This window comes from Chionomys nivalis, chromosome 1, assembly GCF_950005125.1.
Source record: "Chionomys nivalis chromosome 1, mChiNiv1.1, whole genome shotgun sequence".
NCBI classification, from domain to species: Eukaryota; Metazoa; Chordata; class Mammalia; order Rodentia; family Cricetidae; genus Chionomys; species Chionomys nivalis.
This window is the reverse complement of record NC_080086.1, coordinates 135,503,103-135,526,564: the sequence shown is the minus strand read 5'-3', so window position 1 is coordinate 135,526,564 and position 23,462 is coordinate 135,503,103. Positions and strand designations below refer to the sequence as shown.

The following is a 23,462-nucleotide window of genomic DNA, read 5'->3' as shown; positions in this document are numbered from 1 at the left end:
GCTTGCTATGACACTCTGCTTCTTTCTTGTCATTTGGAATTGACTTTTTAAAGCATCTCTTTTCACTAGAGGTATCAAAATTAGCAAATCTCTCATGATTTCTCTTGGCATTACAGAACACAAGTGACAGAAACATATTTAAAAATACTGATTTTAAAATATGACTTACAACTTAAAAGCAAACTTTTAAAAACTAAAAGAGCAGAAATCATGAAGAATGGCATTATATTTTTCAAATATCGGGAGCTGTCAGATAATTTTAGACTAATGTTTCTTTGGTTTTTACTTTACTGAAAACGTGGCCTAAAGAGATTTTCTTGATCTAATATGATACTATACCTTAGTCCAATCCAGAGTATAAAGAGATTTTCCTGATCTGATACTATGCCTCAGTCCAATCCAGGCTCCAAATCTGCCATGAGAAGGAAATTTCTGTCAGCTTCCCCTCACTTCCTAGAAGCCTTTTATTAGGCCTGATGTTACAGCATCAGGAAGGCAGGATGGGAGTTCACCTGTACAAATGTGCACCTAGTGTGTGTCTGGTGCCCATGGAGGTCAGAAGAGGGCATTGGAGCCCCTGGAGCTGGAGTTACAGGCAGTTGTGAGCCACACAGTGTGGGAGCTGGGACCCGGTCCTGGGTCCTCTGCAAGAACAATTGCTCTTAATTGCTGAGCTATCTCTTTAGCCCATTAAAAAAATTCTTTTCCGGGGGCTGGAGAGATGGCTCAGAGGTTAAGAGCATTGCCTGTTCTTCCAAAGGTCCTGAGTTCAATTCCCAGCAACCACATGGTGGCTCACAACCATCTGTAAGGAGGTCTGGTGCCCTCTTCTGGTCTTCAGACATACACACAGACAGAATATTGTATACATAATAAATAAATAAATATTTAAAAAAAAAAAACAAAAAAAAATTCTTTTCCTTTTTATTTTTTTAAGTAATCTAAGTTTATTGCTTCCCTTATTCCAGTATCTTAAGATCTTTTGCGAATTAAACAATCATTTTCTGATTTGCTAAGGATCAAGTTACAAGTTTGAGTGAATTTGAGCCTTCTCTCTGAAGCCACCCCTTCCCATTGGCAGCATGGAAAATGACAACACAGGTGTTAGCTGACATCAGTCGATTGCTTTGGAAACGTGTATTAAACCTGTACTTAGAGCAAGGTTTGGGGCTGCAGAGAGGCTGAAAGGGAGGCAGGAAATGAAACATATCCTCAAAATATTGAAGTGCTCCTGGAGTTCAGAGCTCAGTGATCTCATCATGCCTCATGGCATTAAATATTCATACACAATGACACATTTATAGATTTGTATCTCTAGACTGGACTTCTCTGAACACCACACTCCTGTATCTGCCCCTTTGGCCCCTTCAATATACTAGGTCAGATGTCTGATGGGTACTCCAACCCTCACCCCTCAACCCTGAGGTGTGATACAGTCCTTTTGGTCTCTTGGCAAAGGTCAATTTCCCCCTTGCAGCGGCAGAGCCACACAACTTTGGCTTAATCCCCTCAACAAATCCTTTCAGTTGCCCTCCCCTTCCAAATAACCCGGAAGTTATAGAGATCCACTCTGAATTTGTCTGTTTCTTAACTTTGCATTCACGTTATCCTCAGTCTCCAGTGACTCTGTTACGTTAAGTCAGGTCACAGCACTCTTCCCAGATCCAGTGGCTTTTTATCCCATCCAGAGTATGATCCTATGTTCTTCCCCAATCTTTTCTCCTTCAGAAATAACAGACTCCTTGTTAATCCTTCAGGGCCTTTGCATATGCCATTCCCTTTGCCTGGAGTGTTCTTCTGTCAGTTAATGTATTCTTGCTTCTTTCCTGCTTTAGGTACTTATGCAAAATCACACTTCTCAGGGAGGCTTTCTTTGGCTGAGGATCTAAACTTAGTATCCCCATGCGCCCTTTTGTGATTTTCTTTGGAAGCATTTAATCCAGTACACTGTGTGATCTGCTTATTTTTACCTATACTGTCTCTCCTACTGCAGCTTCATAAAGCCGACATTCTTGTCTGTGTATCTTTTCTACGTAGGGTAGAAACTGGTACATAGTGTAAATGCAATAAAAATTAATTGAATGACTGAAAAGAATGGGTGAACAGAAGAAATAGGGACTTAAAGTATGATTAAAGAGGAACTGTACACTGAACATACAAAAAAAAAATGACCATGTATTTTCAGGGAACTTTATCTCTCCTAAGAACAGGCTTGACTTCGCTTTCCTTTGTAACATGAAATCTTTTTTAAAGACAAGGTTTCATGTAGCCCAGTCTGGCCTTAAAATCCATGTGGAATAAGGATGACCTTGAAGTCATGATTCTTTTCTCCCACTTCCTTCCCAAGTGTGGGATTCCAAGCATGTGCCATCATGCCTGACACAACATGAAACCCTAGACATGAGTGTTCAAGAAGAAAGGATATTGATAAATACAGATGGGTATTAAACAGTGTCAGTTGGATGAGCTAATGAGTTTTAAAAGTTATTACTACACAGAGCTTACTACACATAGAGAACTAAAATTAAAAATGAAAAAAAAAGCTCATTGATTGAATTAGCAGTGTCTGGCACACAGTAATATATAAAGTAAGTTGGACTTGGATGCCTTCCAAAGAGGCTTAGTTAGGGAAGCGGTTTTATTTCCAAAGTGATTCTATAGTACAGGCATGATGTCTAGGTTGACTATGGTTAAATGCATGGATGAAGGAGAATAATGAAGATCTATTTTTAGTTCTGAAGAGCTCTAGTTGTTATTCCTTATCAGTGTCCAAGATACACAGGGAATACAGAGACTGTAAATTTCCACACAGACTATACAGAAAGACAGAATGCTAGGAGGAAAGACAATTCTGGAAGACCTGGGCTCCAGCCTTCATTATGCCTCTAACTGACTGTGTGATCGGGGGTCAGATATTTAAACTCTTGGTCATCTCATCTGTAAATATGAGGATGGACTGAAAGGATCCAAAGGTTCCCCAAGTTACCTAAGTGATGGTTATTTGATTTCCATATTACAGTGTTGGTAAAATATTCTTAAAAGATATTCATATTCTAATCTCTACAACTTGCAAATATATTGTATACCAGCAAAGGAGTATTAAGGCAATGAATAAGCCAATAAGAAACTATAAAGGAAGGCGATTATCTTGAGCTACCTGGTTGGGATCAATGTAATCACAAGGGTTCTTTTCTTATTATTATTTTTATGTGCATTGGTGTTTGACCTGCTTGTCTGTGAGGGAGTCAGATCCACTGGAACTTGAGTTACTGTCAGTTGTGAGCTGCCATGTTAGTGCTGGGAATTGAACCTGGATCCTCTGGAAGAGCAGTCAGTGCTCTTGATACTGAGCCATCTCTCCAGCCCCTACAAGGGTTTTCACAGTGCACATGGAGTAAGAGTCAGAAAGATGCCATCTTTGACTATGCAGATGAAGGTGTCTTGATGAAATCAGTACAGAGAAGGTACAAAAGTGAAAAAACCAAATTCCTGATATCCCTCAGAAAGGAAGCCTATCCTACCGACACCTTGATTTTAGTTCAGTGAGTGCTAAGCCAGGCTTATGACTGACTACCAGAGCTACACTAATATGAAGTCAATTACATCTGTGGCAAATTGTTTCAGCAGCAATAGGAAAGAAATACAGTCATGACACATCTGTAACTAACAGAGCTAGACGCAATTTTATGCAGAGATCTGAGTGAATGAGTCTGGACGACTTATCTATAAACTGAGGGGCTTGGACCAATACCCCCTAAACCCTCTCGATTTCTGAAACAAGACTTTAAAATTCCGACATCATAAACTTAGCCTTTTCCACTGCTTCTTCCCCATGCCCTGAGCCTGAGGAGTAAGCACTGCAGACGGTACTGAGGTCTCTGCAGTATTTGCTGGTCAAGATTCACAGAAGGTGCTGGACTGAGCTCAGGACTTTTCACCAGCACAACTGAGTAACAACCCCTCAACTTAGTATGTTTTTGATGGAACTATTTCTAAAGTTAAACATACTCCCCATATTTATATAAAATGAATACTGCATTTTATCTTTTCTTGAAGAACCACCACTAGAAATATCAATTAGTTATGATGGGCTCCGAGAGGATGACACTGTACCTTGTCATAAGTTATGCCAAGTCAGACATGACTGTGACTGTTTTTAGTGGCAGACAATGTAGTTACAGTTTGAGACACTTGGTCAGGAGGCTTATGAATGTTTTTCTAGAGAAGTCAGCACACGTTCTTAAAAGCTCCAGACAGTAAATGTTTAAGTTTGGTATGTCATACATGGTCTAGGTTACATTTTTAAAGTAAACTTTTAGAAATGTGGTAGATCATTCCTATCTCCCAAGTGATACAGAAAGCCTGCAGCTCAAATATTTCTGAAAAATCAAAATTTAAAATTTGGAGTCAGACATGGTGGTGTAGGTCTGTAATCCCTGCTATAGCAGGATAGCAAGGTCAAGGCCTGCCTGAGTTACACAGTCCAAGTCTAGCATGGGGACTTCCTGAGACTCTGTCTTAAAGAATAAAAGGTTAGGAGTGTAGTTCAATGGTAAAGTGCTCACTTGGCATGCAAGGGCCCTGGGTTCAATTCCAGCACCACACATACAAATGTGTGTCAAATTAAATTATTTGAAATTCTCTTGCTACACTTTTAAAAGTGATTTTTAAATTTTCAATTTGTGTGTCTGTGTGTGTGTTTGGGTACAGGAACGCAGTGTCCTCAGAGGCTAGGTGTGGGATCCCCTGGGGCTGGATTACTGGTGTCTGTGAAACAGTGATCCTAACTGTTGAGCCATCAGCTCCAGTCCCTGCATTGTACCATCTGAGGTTTCTGTCAATCACAGCTGCCCCTACTAGTCTCCTTTTGGGTTCCATCCTTTGACGTCGTTTGTTAATTTGATAACATATATTTAATCTGTCCTGTCTATTGCATGTGTATGTGTGCATCACACATGTGGAAGGAAGTCAGAGAAGTCCCGAGAGTCAGTTTTTGTCCTTCCACCACAGTGGGCTCCAGGGACTGAACCCAGGTCATCAGGTTTCGGACAAGCACCTTTATCCCCTAAGCCAGTGGTTCTCAACCTTCCCAGTACTGTGACCCTTTAATACAGTTCCTCATGTCATGGTGACCTCCAACCATCAAACATTTTCATTGCAATTTCATAGCTGTAATTTTGTTATTAAGGACCATAACATAAATATCTGATATTAGACCAAAAGGTCGCGACCCACAGGTTTGGAACCACTGTCCTAAGCCATCTTGATGTCCCTGATAACAATTTGTAATTATTTTTAGCAAGACTAAGTTGGATATATGAAGACCCTGGAGCTATTTTTAAAAGTAGATATAGGTAGTTTGGTGTGAGGATTTGGTTACTTTGATTACACCAAGGCCTTATTTCAAGGTTCTCTCTTATCATTTGGGAAAAGGTTTAGGGACAGATGAGGTCTTCTAGCTCAACTAATTTCATTTAGCATAGTTTTCATCACTATTTGATCATGGAGTTTTAGTAGTTATAATTCTTATGTTTTGTCTTTTTCTTTTTTCGGACTCCCACTTGGGTTTACCACAAGGTTGACCCACGGTTGCATTTCTACACAAAAATAAACTGTAAATATGAAACACTGCAGGAATGCCAACAATCAACAGAGTGAAAAGGTGTCTTTTGCCTGGAGCCTTATTTCACATGTGTTCAATCGAGTAATAACCTGGTATGTCGGGTTGACAAAACACTTTTTGTAGTCTTCATAACAACCCTGTAAATTAGGTCCGTTCTCTCAGAGGTTAAAATATCATGGAACAGCCTGGCCAAAAAACCAGGTGCAGGTGTTTGGGGAGGGAGGAGTGGGGTGTCTTTCGGCATCAAAGCTGTCATTCAGTGGCACCCAGTCCCTTCCCTTGTCATTGACTTCCAGACTTGAATTCTGCCTTTTCCACGTCAGAAGCTGCGCTGTGGAAAACCCGAAGCTCACAGCAGAACTCCACGGTGGGTGCCCACAGATCCGAGGCCCGAGCACCCAACAGTGTGGTTCGCCCTCCCGAGACCCTGCGCTGCGGCCCCGCACTAACCTGACCAGGTCGGTCATGCAGGAACCCACCACCACCACCGCTGCCGCCACCTCCTCCTGCCAGGGCCTCCCGGGCTCCCCAGACGCCGCCATTACTAAGCCTTGCTCTAGCTCGACCCCGACGCTGCCCTTTGCCCTTTGCCTGAACCCGTAAACAGAGACGCCGCTCCTTCCTCCCTAACGACGCGGCCGGTCCCCCACGCCTGTTTGGGTCGCCCACCCTAATGCCCGTGAAACATCCCCGGCCTCCGGCGGCTCCCGGTCCTTCTAAGACCCATGTTCCCGCTCTGCCTCACGGCAGAGGGCTCAGCCGCCACGGCGAGAGGCGACGTTCCTTGCCCGGCTGGAGGAGGCCGCCGCGGCGAACCTTCAAGCACTACCGGGCCGCCTTCCCTAGCTTCCGGCTGGGCTCGGCGCGGGCACGCGCACGCCCGCCCGGCTCTGGAGGGGGCGCGGGACGTCCGGGGGAGCGCGCACGCATCCGGCCCGCGATTCGCGCGCTGGTCGGTGCGTCGGTCGGGGGCGCGCTCGGGTAACCTGTACCCCGTCTAGTCGCCGGTTACTGATCGGACTAAGTTCCAGGTACCTGGACCCGGGCTGGTGCGGGGAGGTTGGATCTCAGTCGCACAGGTGGCGCAGAGAGCCATGTTTGAGTATGGCCAGAGAGCTAGCCTCTTCCTCAAGAGAAGGCCCGCGTTCCAAAGATGCCCCGCTCGCCCCCAGCACGCGGATCCCCTCAAGAACGAGCCCCCAAGACCCGAGGCTACTCTCTCTCTCTTTCTATCTCTCTCTCTCTCTCCACACATCTTGCTCACTCCTGGCCCCTGATGAACCCCGCTTCTTTTTGCGCTTGATGGGGGGAATCACACAATTTGGGAAAAAGGGTCGGATCCCTTTAGGTTTTCCTCAGAGTGGGTGGCCGGCCATTCTTTGGATCTGAACCGGTTCGCTCTCCCCGTCCCTCCCCGATGTTGCCCAGTGGAGAAATTGCTCCCCCAACGTAACTTCCCTCGCGCGCCATATGACGTGAACGTGATGCAGCAGGAGGCCACCCCTTTCCGTTCCATGACGTCAACGGGGCACATGTTTCCGTGTTTGTCATCCTCCTAATTGCAAAAGCCTGGTCGGTGCTTGTTATACGTCTTTGTATTCCCCAGATAGCCAGCCCACCGAAAGACCTCATGCGACCTTACCTTGCGGCAGCAGATATCTATAAATATTATACATTTGCATTTTCCTCCTGCAATACGTCAAAATCAGGAAAGAAATACAAATTGCAAAACAAGCATTCAAGAAAACTGGCCACCAAAAATTCCTGCCTCTGTGAGATCCGTTATAATGATGCCATGTGTGAAAGAGGGTGTGTGTGTGTGTGGGGGGGTATGTTTCCAACCCATACATATCCCTGCATATTGTACCAAAGGACCATTTTTTTCCTCCAAATTTCTGGTTTTGGAGTAGTATAGTTTTCCCTCTTTGTTAGAGAATTCCCACTTCAAAACTGAAACATCTAAGAGCTGCACAAAACCTCGCACAGTCAAAAATTGTATTATGGCCGCTCTGGAAATAAAGACAGAAATTCATTCCCTCAGGTGCGATCCGGAAGTCTTGACACTTGCTGCAGTGGAAGCAGATGTCATAATCACTAGTGTAGTTTGGCGTCTCGAGTCAGCTTGTTTCTTTTGGCATTTAGCTAGTGAATCAGTCAGACTGGCATTAGCCCTCGGTCAGCAATAGCCTAGTAGATTTCTAGTTGTAAAGCAATCATGTGGATAAATTCCTGACCATGTCCTCAATTTTGACAAGGTATGCGCTTTAAAAAGTAAAAAATTAAAAAAAGTGTTAATATCAAAAAAAAAAGAAAAAAATTTAAAACTGCACCTTGATGCTTTCTGCAGTGGCTAATGAAATGAGTGCTTGAGAGGAAAGTAGGAATAGCGGAATTTGAGAGAGGTCTGGATTTGAATTCTAATCCTTCTGTTTGCTCTGTGTGTGACATTAAGTCACTTGGTCTTGCTGGCCTTCAGTTTTGTATTTATAAAATGGAAACAATAGTCATTAAGAAACTGCTTTGTGTGTGTATGGGGGGGGGGAGTGGATAGCTGTCCAGAGAGGTGAGTAATAGCTCATGTGTGATGCTTAGAATGTGCTAGTTTTTGTTTCTATTTCTTAAGAAATCTGAGGTAAAATGGTAGGTACTGAGGGGAAAAAATCATGACAAAAATCATTTGTTGTCATGAGAGATCTTTCTGTTTGCTTCTACCAGATATCTATTCCTGTGGCGGAAATAAGCATCCCTTTCAGGAACCGTGAAATCAGGTAGAAGCACTGCAGAATTTAGAAAGAAAAGTCGTCAAGGTGATAGTATATTATTCAAAAAACAGTTACCCATGTCATCTGGGAAATGGGAACTAGAAACCAGCCTTAGACAGGCTATGGATGGCAACACCGCATGTAGAAGTGTTTTAGGAGTGATGCGATGCTACGAAATGTGTATTCTTTTATGATAGGTAGTACAGCAGAGGAAACATTTACTCTCGCTTGTGATGATGCATTAGAATGGTATTGGGAAGGCATCTACCAAGGAGTTAGAAAAGAATCATGTGGAACTAAAGTATGTGATATAAAGCTTAGCCATTTCAGAAATATTTCTGGGTGGCATCATGGTGTCACCATGGTATTTTCTGGAAAGATCTCTATAGTCATTCCTTTATTGCTATTCAAAAATGATAAACAAGTATTCAATTTAGCAGAGCTTGTAAGTCCTTATGTGCCACAGTGTGTAGAAACGAGAACCAGAACAGCAGGTACTCATAATTGTAACTGGGTGGAAATTAATTAGCTCTCAATGTGGAATTAACCTTTCAGTTTGAGAAAGACAACGATCATTTAAATTGACTTATTCACCTCTAAAGTAGCAGCTTTCATTTAGAAGACTATTAGGAATTAATGCACTCTCTCCTCCAGCTTTTTTAATATCCAAGCAGTGTTGATGTGGTTTATTGCTTTTGTATTATCAAGGGTATAGATGTTGTGGCGTAGTACCTTCAAATTAAAGACAAAAATACCCAACTACTTTTTGGTGCTTAGTATCTAGACAGGAGTATGTTTTTTATAAGTTAAGTGTTAAGTACATTTTTTTTGCTTCACTTATTCCTCAGATTCTACTGTATTTATTTCCATCATTTGTGTATATGTGTATGTGCGTGGTCTATTTGTGTGTATATGTATAGTGTATGTGTGTGTGCATGGTCTATTTGTGTGTATATGTATAGTGTATGTGTGTGTGCATGGTCTATTTGTGTGTATATGTATAGTGTATGTGTGTACATGGTCTATTTGTATGTATATGTATAGTGTATGTGTGTGCATGGTCTATTTGTGTGTATATGTATAGTGTATGTGTGCATGGTATATTTGTGCATAGATATAGTGTATGTGTGTGTGCATGGTCTATTTGTATATGTATAGTGTATGTGTGTGTGTACATGGTATATTTGTATGTATATGTATAGTGTATGTGTATGCATCCATGGTCTATTTGTGTGTATATGTATAGTGTATGTGTGTGTGCATGGTCTATTTGTATGTATATGTATAGTGTATGTGTGTGTGCATGGTATATTTGTGTGTATATGTATAGTGTATATGTGTACATGGTCTATTTGTATGTATATGTATAGTGTATGTGTGTGCATGGTCTATTTGTATGTATATGTATAGTGTATGTGTGTGCATGGTATATTTGTGTATAGATATAGTGTATGTGTGTGTGCATGGTCTATTTGTATATGTATAGTGTATGTGTGTGCATGGTATATTTGTGTGTATATGTATAGTGTATGTGTGTGTGCATGGTATATTTGTGTGTATAGGTATAGTGTATGTGTGTGTGCATGGTCTATTTGTGTGTATATGTATAGTGTCTGTGTGTATGCATGGTATATTTGTGTATAGATATAGTGTATGTGTGTGTGCATGGTCTATTTGTGTGTATATGTATAGTGTATGTGTGTGTGTACATGGTATATTTGTGTGTATATGTATAGTGTATGTGTGTGTGCATGGTATACTTGTGTGTATAGATATAGTGTATTTGTGTGTGCATGGTATATTTGTGTATATGTATAGTGTATGTGTGTGCATGGTATATTTGTGTGTATAGGTATAGTGTATGTGTGTGTGCATGGTCTATTTGTGTGTATATGTATAGTGTCTGTGTGTATGCATGGTATATTTGTGTATAGATATAGTGTATGTGTGTGTGCATGGTATATTTGTGTGTATATGTATAGTGTATGTGTGTGCATGGTATATTTGTGTATAGATATAGTGTATGTGTGTGTGCATGGTCTATTTGTGTGTATATGTATAGTGTATGTGTGTGTGTACATGGTATATTTGTGTGTATATGTATAGTGTATGTGTGTGTGCATGGTATACTTGTGTGTATAGATATAGTGTATTTGTGTGTGCATGGTATATTTGTGTATATGTATAGTGTATGTGTGTGCATGGTATATTTGTGTGTATATGTATAGTGTATGTGTGTGTGCATGGTCTATTTGTGTGTATATGTATAGTGTATGTGTGTGTGCATGGTATATTTGTGTATATGTATAGTGTATGTGTGTGTGCATGGTCTATTTGTGTGTATATGTATAGTGTATGTGTGTGTACATGGTATATTTGTGTGTATAGGTATAGTATATGTGTGTGTGTGCATGGTATACTTGTATGTATAGATATAGTGTATGTGTGTGTGCATGGTATATTTGTGTATATGTATAGTGTATGTGTGTGTACATGGTATATTTTTGTGTATATGTATAGTGTATGTGTGTGCATGGTATACTTGTATGTATAGATATAGTGTATGTGTGTGCATAGTATATTTGTGTATATGTATAGTGTATGTTTGTGTACATGGTATATTTGCATGTATATATATAGTCTATGTGTGTGTACATGATATATTTGTGTGTATAGGTATAGTGTATGTGTGTGTACATGGTATATTTGTGTGTATAGATATAGTGTGTGTGTGTTCATGATATATTTGTGTGTATATGTATAGTGTCTTTGTCTGCTGCAAGCCTGAGTGCTGGGTTAGATATGTGTGTCTCTGGGACTGGCTTTTATGTGGTTGCTGTGGGTCTGAACTCATGCATGTTCATACATGCTCAGCAAGCCTTTTACTCACTGAACCATTTCCTTAGGTGCCCCTCACCCTGTCAGTTTTTGAGGGTATACTCTCTCCATCCCTAAGTATTTCTCCAGCTTTGCTCCCCTTAATCATTTATTTAAAATACTTTTGAAGTTTATTTTTATTAAATCTATTATTTGAGCCCATATTCTGAGCATAGGTCTCAGGTATAGACCTGACCAGTATCCATGGTCCTGGCCAGTAGTTAATAAAGCTTGCTTCAAATTTGGCTAAAAATCTATTATTTGAACTTACCACTTAATTTATTTATTATTAAAATGTTACTGAATGCTAAGTGTATGTTGAATGCATTTGTTAATGTGAGACTTTTGTGTTGTAGTCTTGTTGGAGAGAGTTCATGTATACAGGTAATTACAATCCACCATGGAAGGACTTATTAAGAAAGGGATTCAGCCATAAATGGTTTCTAGTAAGTAATAATTGGTTGTGTTTGCTTTAGAGTTTGTGTGTTGTCACCCATCAAGCTCGTTGTCCTTGTGGGGACATGGATGGAGGGCTTCCTAACTCAGCGGCATGTGTTTTGTGTGTTACTAGGAAGGGACTGTTAGGGAAGGCTTCTCCATCTCAACCAAATTAGAAGGGCCGGTTGTGCTGTGCAGCGTAGGGGACTGTGCTGTGTCTTTGGAAAGGAGGAGGGGATTGTTTATCAAGGGTTCCTTTCATTCCTGAACAGCATGGAGTTGCCCGTGCCCTGACTGAGCAACAGGGATCTGGTTTTTCCCGGAAGACCAATGGTAGAGGTGTTACTGGGTTATAGAGCATTTGCTCATACAAGAAACATTCTGAGCACTGTGCTAGCTTCCAGGAAACTTGGTACGTCTTTATCTCTGTATTGTATCTGGTAAACTGATCACTTTACTTTCTTTCTGCTTTCAGTGGTGATTCATAAATCAAGTTAAAATGTCTCCAGAAATTGCCTTGAACCGGATTTCTCCAATGCTGTCCCCATTCATATCTAGCGTGGTCCGAAATGGAAAGGTGGGGCTGGATGCTACAAACTGTTTGAGAATAACGGACTTGAAGTCTGGGTATGTACAGAGCTAACTCCCTTTGCTTTACAATAAACCTTTCTTACCAGAGTCATTAAAATTGTCCATCACAGGTAGCTTTCAAGTCTTGCTCTCATTACTGGCTAATCTAGTTGAGTTAAAAAAACGTGTGTGTGTGTATGTGTATGTGTGTGTTTCAATATGCATGCTGAAGATTGAACTCATTGTCTCACACATTCTAGTGAAGAACTTGACCATAGAGTTAATGCCAGTTCCCAATTCATTTGGTTTTAATTTTTGACATTTTACTTATTTCATAAGTGTATGTGTCCATGCGTGGACATTTATTTCTACTGGGACCGCTCATGCATTCTTTTCTGGCTTATCTCTTCGGGTTTCAGCATGTGTGTTCTTCTTTCATTGGCTTGTTTTCTTGTTTACTGCAACCTGACATATACTGTACGAATTGGGTGTAGAGCTGCCATGTCTGCCATCATTTGGTAATCTCCCTTAATACAAAAATGGCAATAGCTAACCAGAATGGGTCACTCTTCACAATAGGGTTAAAACGTCCAGTCTCACACCCGGATATGTTGTATTAAATAGAAAACAAAAAAACCCATAAACAAAACAAAAAAGAAAAAAAGAAAAATGAAGTGGAAAAGCCTGCCATACATTTCATCTGGAAATAAAATGAGATCTACAGAAAAGATGGAAAAATATTTTAGGAAACTGCAGTTGTAATCTTGGTTGTCAACTTGACAGACCTAGGAAGAGGGACCGTCAGTTGACTTGCCTCTATAAGACTGACCTGTGGGCATGTCTGAAGGGCATTTTCATGATTTTCAAATGGTGGAGGAAGAAGGCTCAGTCTGGTAGGCAGAGCCATCTCTGGGCATGTCAGCCTGCGCTGTATGAGAAGTGTTGCCGGCAATATCCTGGGGGAGCAAGCTAGCAGTCAGCACCCCTCCAAGGTCTGGCTCTTGTCTCAGTTCTTACTTCTGGGTTCCCGCTTGTGTTCCTGCCCTTGCTTCCCTCAGTGATGGTCTCGAGCCTGGAAGGTGTAATAAGCCCACCCTTAGGCTTTTTGTGGCCAGTGTTTCTCAGAGCACCAGAAAAGAAAATAGGACAGAAATTCACATTGTTTTTACCATTATTGATCATTTTATAGCTCTTATTTGAGATTAGCTGTTTTCCTCTTTCAAGGACCAAGATTAATCCAGAATACAAATTGTATTTAATTGTCAGTATCCTCAGTTTCTCTAACTTGTCTTTTTTTTTTTTTTAAGTCTTTCTTTGTCTTGAATGACATAGACATTTTTTGATTTTTGTTTTGTTTTGTTTCTCAAGACAGAGTTTTTCTGTGTAACAGCCCTGGCTGTCCTAGAACTCACTCTGTAGAGCAGGCTGGCCTTGAACTCACAGACATCCACCTGCCTCTGCCTTTCAAGTGTAGGGATTAAAGGTGTGTGCCACCACCACCCAGCTTGACCTTGGCATTCTTAAAGAGTATTGGCTAGATATTTTGTGATCTTTCCCTCCCTCTGTACTACACTTTCTTAAATTCAAATCAGAATGTACCCGTTCCCCAAGAGCACTATAGCAGTGTTGCTCCACCTCAGCACATCCGATGCACGGCTATATGATGGCCATGTCTTTTTATGTCATCCTCCTGCCTCAGCCTCCTGAGTAGCTGGGATAACAGATACCACAGCCACTCAACTATGCAGTCAGGAGGTGAGACCTCAACACTGCAGTGTGCTTGACACATTAGGCACATTTTATACATTTGTAATATACGATCGTCCCAATGTCTGATGTGTTTAGTGGGTGTACCCTCTTTATAAGATTGTAAAATATCTGTTTTTATTGGTTCCCAGCGTTTGTCTTTGGGAGGTCTGTCAAGTGACTTTTTGATGTTTTGACATTTCCTCATTTTTTTCTTACTAGAAATACCACTTTGTGTGTGTGTGTGTGTGAGAGAGAGAGAGAGAGAGAGAGAGAGCAAGCAAACAAGGCGAGAGAGAGAGCAAACAAGGTTTTATTGAGAAGTACAGCAACAGCGTCAGAGAGGGGTCCAGGAGATGAGTGACCTCATATGTTGCATTTTTGGTTTTCTTTTAGTTATACTTATTAGGCTGTTTATCTTATTATATTGTCTCTATTTATATTTCGTCTGTCTCTGTATGTGAACATGTATATACCCCAATGCATATGTGGAAGTAGAGGACAACCTGAGTCCCAGGATTGATCTCAGGTCGTCAGGCTTGGATGGCAAGTGCCTTTTTACGCACTGAACCATTTCGTTGACTAGCGTTTCTCTTTTCTCTTTCCTTTAGACCTGTAGTGCCAGGGTTATGGGCTATAGTTGGGATCCATATTCTAATTTTTGTTTACTCCATGTAGGACACAGTGCACACAGAAAGTATCATCTGAGGAGACATTTTGGAGGTTATAAGGACAATCTTGTTAGTAATTGTAGAGATGCTATTTTAGTACCCGTTTTCCTTATTTGATTGGTAAGCTGTACAGACAGGCAAGATCCAAATAAAAGCAAGATTCTTTTTTTTAAAAGTGTGATAATTCATCCTCACTTCCCTTATGGACCTTGGATTTTTCTGTATCTTTAGGACTATGTGCACTTTTAAGCTCTATCGCTAGGCCATCAGTCTCTTAAGGACAGAGAGCTTACTGAACTTATTTGTATGCTTCTGTGAGTTTGCCATGGTGCCTCATGGGCTAAGCGAGTGGGTGATGGGATAGGTGTTTCACAGAGAGGCTACTTGTTTACAGGGTCAGAGTAGTTTTGTTCTTGTAGCTTGGGAGACTTTTTATTGTCTTGCTAACATAATTAATTCTATTATACATTATTCTAAAAATTGACATTCCCTGACAAACAGGCAGACACTCTTGAAATTATAGCAAAAATATATTACAGCCTTAGATTTATTTTTTAAAAAATTTACACTTATTTACATGTTTTTAGATTTATTTATTTTGTTTTATGCATTTGAGTTTTTTGCCTGAATGCACATATGGGCACCATGTGCTTGCCTGGTGCCATAGAGGTTGGAAGAAGGTGTTGGATCCGTTGAACTGGAGTTAGCATAGGGTCGTGAACCATGATGTGGTACTAGGAACCACGTTCCTGGGTTCTCTGCAAGAGCAACAAGTGTTCTTAACCACTGAGTCATCTCACCAACTCCAGATTTATCCTTTTAGATAGAATATATACTGAGACCCAAGGGGCCGCTGTTAATGACAGGGAATTTTCCCATGAACTTTCTGAAGTTGTGTGGTAACTTGATCACAGGCTTGTTCTATTTGCAGGATGCCGTACTTTGTCATTTTTAGTGAGTTTAGTAATCTTGATGTTGTCTGAGTGTTTGATCAGCACTCTGTAATGATGCCTGGCAAGTCTAGTGGGGAAGGCAGAGCAGCTCCCTGCAACCTGTGGCAGCTGAGCCTTAATATCCTTTTTTGGCATATTGCAAGTGACTCAACCTCACTGGCACGTGGCGGTGTTTGGGGCATCTGCTGTGACATCTCATCCACCCACAAGTACCTGTTGCATTTTTTGGTGCATGTTCTGAATTTCGTTACTTAGTTAAAAATAGATACTCAGTGTAAGTACTTGATTACTAAAGAGGGTAATTTTAAACGATGAGTGGTGTGCGCTCTTATGATTGAGCTCAGTTGGGCTGCGTCTGTCTCTAGCTTGCTTAGTCTGTCTGGAAGGAGCTGCTGTTCTGGGAGGCAACAGGTCCATTTAAAGATGGCAGTTTTAATATTTTAGCATGTAGATGTTCACTTGGCTCTTCATATTGCTTCTTTCTTTTAATCTCATTCTTTCTCCCTGAGCATGTCTTCATTTTCTCTCTCTCTCTTTTCGTCTAAATATATCTATATCTACATCTACATCTACATCTATATCATATCTATCTATCTATCTATCTATCTATCTATCTATCTATCTATCTATCTATATCTATATATCTAAATAGATATATATATTTAGACAGGCCCTCTCTATATAGCTTGTCTTGAAACTCACTATGCCTCTCGCCTGGCCATACTTTATATATTTACTATGCATAAATATGTCTCCAAACAGTATCTTATTTTGCATGTGTAAAAAGTGTTTCCAAGTGATATACTCCAGATATTCATGTGAAATTTTCTTGTTTTGCTATTTTTTCCTTTTTTTCATTAAAATTTCTTTTTGAGACATGGTCTCACTATATTGTCTAGGCTGGTCTTGAACTCACTTGAATTCTGCTTCAGCCTCTTAAGTGCTGGGTTTATAGTCAGTGCACTACCATGCCTGGTTTATCTAGTTTTACGCTGGTAAGATTTGTATTCATAGACATAGACATAATTCTTTCATTTGATTTAGTATATCATAGTCCACTGTGTGAATATGACCCCTATTTTAAATTAATATTTATTAATTTTTTATTTATCCCTTGACAATTTCATATGTGTATATAACACATCTTTACCATGCACACCCATAACTCCCTTATTCTATTCCCCACAAACATGTCCTCAGCATGTCTCTCCCACTGTGAAATAGCCTTGGTTTTAATTCATTATTAAATATTTTTTTTTCTGACAAAGAATGCCATAGTGAACATTCTGTTTTGTCCATACAAGAAGATGCACATGAGAACATTGTCTCAGGCGGAATCTCTCCACCTGGGTATGTTTATCTATTAGTGCTGTAAAAGCAAGACAGTGAGTCATAACAACATTCAAGAAGGGGAAACAAGCCAGCGTGGAAACTCTAAGAACATGTCATGTGTAGTAAGGATAAAGAGTATTTTGCGAATTTTCAGTAAAATAAGTAGAAGTGTACTGGGTAGGTCATAGTGAAAAAATACGTGTGATGGTGGAAACCGTCTGTCAGCTGCTCCTTGATCCTCTATTCCTAGGAATACAGTTACTCACTCCTAGACTGTGTGTACCTTTTTTGTTTTTGGCTGTAGCCACATAGTTAGTGTCTGTTTCCTTTTACTAGAAAGGTAGGAGAGTTTCTTGTAGTCGGTAGCCTCACTGTTACCTGGTGCAATAGTTTGTCTTCTGTTGCTGTGGTCAGATGCCTTGACAGAAGCAGCTTAGAGGAGCAAGGGTTTATTTTGGTGTGCTATTCCAGAAGGGTGCAGCGGGTCATGGTGGGAAGACATGGAGACAGGCAGGGGAGGTGTGGTGGTCGGAGTAGGAAGCTGGCTGGTTACATTTTATCAGTTTTCAAGAAACAGAAAGAAGGTCGGAGCAGGCTATAAAAGGTCAACCTGCCTCCTACAACATAGGTTCAGTGCCTAAAAGTGCCATAAATCTTCCCAAACAGCACTACCAGCAGGGACCAAATCTTCCAACACACGAGCCTGTCAGAACATTTCGCATTCACATCATGGCAGTGTTGCAGTCCTCAGCTTTTGTCAAGCCAGTACAGTGTGAAATGGTATTTCATCTGGTTTTAGCTTATATCTCTCCGATCACTGTGACAATCTTTTTATGTGCCCACTGGCAATTCAGTTTCTACTTTTGGAGATAATCTTTACTCATTTTTTAAGTGAGCTATTTGTTGATGTGTATAGATTTGAAAGCATTATTCATGTGTTTTAGACTTTAAGCTTTTGGTAATTACATGTATTAGAAATACCTGCATGCAGGCTATGACTTGGAGTTTTTCTTTGGCACTGCTAATATTCAGGAGTTTCAGTTTTATTATGCATACAACATTCCACCTGCATGTGTGCCTGCACACCTGAAGAGGGTGCCAGATCCCATTACAGATGGTTGTGAGCCACTGTGTGGGTGCTGGGTATTGAATTCAGGACATGTAGAAGAGCAGCCAGTACTCTTAACCTCTGAGCTATCTCTCCAGCCCCTAGGAGTCTTAATTTTAATGAACTCAGATTCGTTAATACTTTGATTTTGAAGAGAAGCAGAACAGAGAAGGAAAAGAATATACATAAAGAAAGAGGGAAGAGAGGCTGGAGAGATGGCTCAGAGGTTAAGAGCCTTGCCTGCTCTTCCAAAGGTCCTAAGTTCAATTCCCAGCAACCACATGGTGGCTCACAACCATCTGTAATGGGGTCTGGTGCCCTCTTCTGGCCTGCAGGCGTACACACAAAATATTGTATACCAAATAAATAAATAAATAAATATTTAAAAAAAAAAAAAGAAAGAGGGAAGAGGCAGTTTTAAGGAATTCTGGTCTCTTTAATAGCCATATGAAGGTGAAGGCGTAAGTCACAAACAATCCCACGCTAGTTTGGAATTATGATTAATATAATTGTTATTTATTTAAAGGGGAAAAAACTTACAGATCACCATCCCAGACAACAGCCCTCTGCGCAATCAGGAAGGGAGTCTAGTCGCCTGAAGCGGAGCAGGAAGTAAGAGAGAGCGAGGAGGGAACTAGCCGCTTTTTTAAAGGGAGAGAGACCACGCCCCAATGGGCTGGTATCTCAGCGGTTATTGCCTGGAGGAGCGGAAGGACCTCCCGCAATACCTCCCCCTTTTGTTTAAGTAAGAGAGTTCTAAACCTACTATGAAATTATATACAATAAGTACAAATATCCTATTCTAACTAGCTTAGGTCTTGTATAATAAATAGCTTGGCCAAGTCATGAGTGGAAAGTAACTACATTTATCTAGTCTTCAAGCCCATCGAAGATCTGAGAAGGGAAATAATGTTACCTGACTAATTAGGAAGTGCAATCAAACAACTTCCAAAACATGCAACAAATCACAGAGACAACTAGCTACCTGGGCAATCACCCAAGGTCACGTTTGCAGCGTTGAAGCAACCAACTTTGGCTAAGGCCTAACATAACTGACATACCATTTTCAAAGGCAAGAAACTTCTCAAAACTGTCTTACCCTGTCTTGGCAGGATATGACAGTCCTATTTTTTCCATTCACAGATACTCTGTATCTCTGTCAGTGGTTGAGGTATGGGCATTTCTTTGCTCAAAGGCCAGTTCAGCCAAGAAGAAAGGCTCCAAGTGGAGTGTCTTTGGTGCTCAACATTCTCTCGGGAATAGAGTGGTGTTGCCAGGAGCAATTGTGTCTCACTACCACAAAACTCTGACTTAGATTAAAGGCCATTTTCTACAGCTCTTTGAAGAGGTTGAAGATTATCTATCTATACTGAGTATAATCTCTATGTATCTAAAGAACCTGATTAGTCTAATTATAAATGACAAACTTAGAATACTATTGATCTATATAATTCTCAATACCTATCTAACTTAAAGACTAAGACAATAAATGACTGTGAAACAAATGAGGAGAATGACCTCCAAATATAAACAATGTACAAATATACATTGCAGTATGGTAAATATATATCAATACACAAACAATATGTAAGTATCTTAATCAGAGGTAGAAATGTACACTGCAATATGGTAAATATATACAATATATATATCAATACAATATATGTCAATACATGAAAAATGTTTTTAAACAGAGGTAGAAACATGCATGCATACAATAGTCAATATAATTTAACTTTGTATCAATATATAAGAATCGATATCAATATATTTGTCTAAAAACAGTAACTCACAATTACAAATATATTATCCCATCATCCCACTTTTTTTTTTTCAAAATGATCCCTGAGCTTATAAAATTCCTCCCCAAACTCCCAACCCCTAAATGATGTCCCTAAACCCAAGTGCAAACTTTACTGGGAGAGGGGACATCGTCCTCTAGAATTACTTCCAGCTGTCATGGGGGCGACGTTCTTTCTGGGGGATCCTGTGAAAGTAAAATGATGGTTAAATTTCAAGATCAATGTCTTTTAAAATTGCAAATAGTCTCTGAGTAATTTTGTGCAGGTCTGGCCAGAATGTTGTATAAGATGTGCACCATTTCAGCTAACCAAGTTGGGATCGTCTTGTGCAGCTGGTACCCAAAACAGGTCTTGGAGTAGCGCTATCAGTATCATGACGTCATATCAACCAGGTGGAGTTGTTGTTGTGGGGCCCCATCTTCTTCCTGGAAACTTCAAATGTCACTTCAGGAAAAACTCATTGTTCATTGTGAAAAACTTAAGCATTAATCATATAGACATATATATATATATATATATATATATATACATATATATATTCAATGAAAGGCATGATAGATATATTTAATGAAAAGTATGATAGATATGAAGAAAAGCAAAGATGTTTTCTAAACTCATATTTCTTTCTGTCCCATATCATGGCTCTTGACATGAGACAGAAACTCTAGAAACTCTGGGCTTTTCTCTTACCAACAGGCTTGGAATTGGAGAGGGAATGAGCCAGAGTCCAACTTCAAAACCAGCTCTATAAATTTAGAAATATGGTTTAATATATTTTACTTACACAACCTATTCAGTTTTCTTGATAGTTCCTATTGGGCAGGTATTTTTCCATCTGTCAGTATCCAAACATCCAGCGTCCCTTGAATTTTTCAAAGATGAGTGTTTTCCTGTGGAGGAGATAAGAACAGAACCCTGCCCCCATTCTATATGTTTTTCTTACCACCTGTATGAATATCATCATTGTGGATGAGTTGTCATTTCTCCTTTCCAAGAGGTTTCTCCTCTTCAAATCGAACCTTTATTAATTTTGATGGTATCCACAATTTTTCTTCTCTTGTGGAAATAAGAGAAAAACCCCTTCCCCAGCGTAGCACATCTCCTGGCTTCCATTGAGAGGTCAGCATATCTTTGAAATAAATCGGTTGATTTAGTTCAGCAGACTTTTCCATTATCCAATGTCTTTCTGCTGCTGTTGTACCTTTCTCATTAGCATTAAGAAAATTCAAGGTTAATAAAGCATTATGTAATCTATTTCTGGGGGTATTTTCAGTCCCTTTCTGTTTGTTCAGCATGTCCTTTATAGTACAATTTGATCTTTCTATAACTGCCTGACCTGTAGGATTATTTGGTATACCTGTAATATGTTTTATATTATAATAATCAAAAAAGCATTTCATTTTCTTAGATACATATGCTGGACCATTGTCTGTCTTTATTTGTGAAGATATACCCATGATGGCCATAACTTCCAATAGATGTGTGATTACTGAATCAGCCTTTTCTGAGCTCAGGGCAGTAGCCCATTGAAAGCCTGAATATGTGTCTATGGTGTGGTGTACATATTTTAATTTACCAAATTCCATAAAGTGGAACACATCCATCTGCCAGATTTCATTTCTCTTAGTACCCTTTGGGTTACTCCCTGCAGGCAACAGTGTTTGATTATAGAAAGAACAAGTAGGACATCTCTTTATAATGTCCTTAGCTTGTTGCCATGTAATGGAAAATTCTTTCTTTAGGCCTTTACTATTGACATGATGCTTCTTATGAAATTCTGAGGCCTGCAACACGCTTCCAATCAATAATTGATCAATGTCAGTGTTGCCTTGTGCTAGAGGACCAGGCAGAACTGTATGGGACCAGATGTGTGTTATGTACATCGGACAAAGCCTGTTCCTGATTATGTCTTGTACCTGGATAAACAATGAAGTCAACTCTGTGTCATCTGGTATAAATTCAGTGGTTTCAATATGCAAGATAACTCTTTCTGCATATTGTGAATCTGTAACTATATTAAGAGGTTCTTTAAAATCCCTTAGCACCATAAGAATGGCATATAATTCTGCCTTCTGGACAGAATTATAAGGGCTTTGTTCCACCTTAATCAATTCACCTGACTTGTAACCTGCTTTCCCTGATTTATTTGTATCAGTATAGAACGTACGGGCTCCAGTTATTGGAGTATCACGTACAATTCTAGGAAGAATCCAAGAAGTTCTCTTTATGAGGTTAAGTCTACCACTTTTGGGATAGTTGTTATTAATTTCTCCCAAAAAATTAGCACAAGCTCTTTGCCATGGCTCATTGTCTTCCCATAACTTTTATTTCTTCAGTAGTAAAAGGCACTATAATTTCTGCTGGGTCTATACCTGCTAGTTGACGAAGTCTCAGCTTACCTTTTATAATTAATTCAGAGACTCTTTCCACATAAGTTTTTAATTTTTTACTTGGTTTATTAGGTATAAATATCCACTCTAAAATAATTTCTTCTCTCTGCATTAGAATCTCTGTGGGAGAAATTCTGGAAGGCAACATGACTAGGATGCAGCTAAGATTTGGGTTCACCCTATCCACATGTGCCTCCTGCAATTTTTCCTCAATCATTGTCAGTACCTTTTCTGCTTCAGCTGTCAGCTTTCTTGGACTATTCAAATCTTTATTACCATCTAAGGTTTTGTTTAAATGAACTATTAGATCAGGTATTATCCCAACAGCTGGTTGTAGACTGGAAATGTCTCCTAACAATCTTTGGAAGTCATTAAGAGTCTTTAACCGGTCTCTCCTAATTTGTGCCTTTTGCGTTTTAATTTTCTCTAACACTATTCTGTAACCTAGGTAATTAATAGAATTTCCTCTTTGAATCTTTTCAGGGGCAATTTGTAATCCCCACCTAGGCAAGACTTTCTTTACTTCTTCAACATCCTTTCTAAAGTATCTTTATTTGAATCAGATAACAAGATGTCATCCTTGTAATGATAAATCATGGACTTGGGGAATTGTTTACGAATTATTTCCAATGGCTTACTTACAAAATATTGGCACAATGTAGGACTATTGAGCATCCCCTGAGGGAGGACAGTCCATTGATATCTCCTATTAGGCTGAGAATTATTATAAGTAGGCACTGTGAAGGCGAATTTTTCTCTATCCTTTTCTTGTAACGGTATAGTGAAAAAACAATCTTTCAAATCAATAACTATAAGAGGCCATCCTTTTCGTAATAGAGAAGGCAAAGGAATTCCAGATTGTAGTGGGCCCATAGGTTGAATTACCTTGTTGACAGCTCTTAAATCTGTCACCATTCTCCATTTACCAGATTTCTTTTTTACAACAAACACAGGAGAATTCCAAGGGCTGGTTGATTCTTCAATATGGTGAGCATCTAGTTGCTCTTGCACCAGCTGTTCCAATGCCTGTAATTTATCTTCAGCTAGAGGCCACTGTTTGATTCATATTGGCTTCTCAGTTAGCCATTTTAAACGTAGGGCTGTTGGTATCTCTAAAGGTTTGGTATTTGCTGTATGTTTTTGTACAGCCTGAATGGCTGGTGACCTTTTTCCATAATACTTCATCATAT

At 39.9% G+C, this 23,462-nt stretch overlaps 2 protein-coding genes across 3 annotated transcripts in view; one reads left to right on the top strand and one right to left on the bottom strand.

Annotated features, from left to right (window-relative positions):
* Positions 1-6,172, bottom strand: part of Rbks (ribokinase) — an 82,394-nt gene extending 76,222 nt beyond the window's left edge. For both annotated transcript variants that reach the window (XM_057771934.1, XM_057771943.1), the window contains exon 1: positions 6,074-6,172. In XM_057771934.1, the coding sequence (XP_057627917.1) occupies positions 6,074-6,165 (92 nt within the window). In that variant the 5' untranslated portion in view covers positions 6,166-6,172. The remainder of the gene's footprint in view (positions 1-6,073) is intronic.
* A 355-nt stretch (positions 6,173-6,527) lies between these two features.
* The window catches only part of Babam2 (BRISC and BRCA1 A complex member 2), a 388,193-nt gene continuing 371,258 nt past the window's right edge, over positions 6,528-23,462 (top strand). The window contains exons 1-2 of the mRNA XM_057773524.1: positions 6,528-6,654; positions 12,176-12,327. Coding sequence (XP_057629507.1) covers positions 12,200-12,327 — 128 coding nt within the window. The 5' untranslated portion in view covers positions 6,528-6,654; positions 12,176-12,199. The remainder of the gene's footprint in view (positions 6,655-12,175; positions 12,328-23,462) is intronic.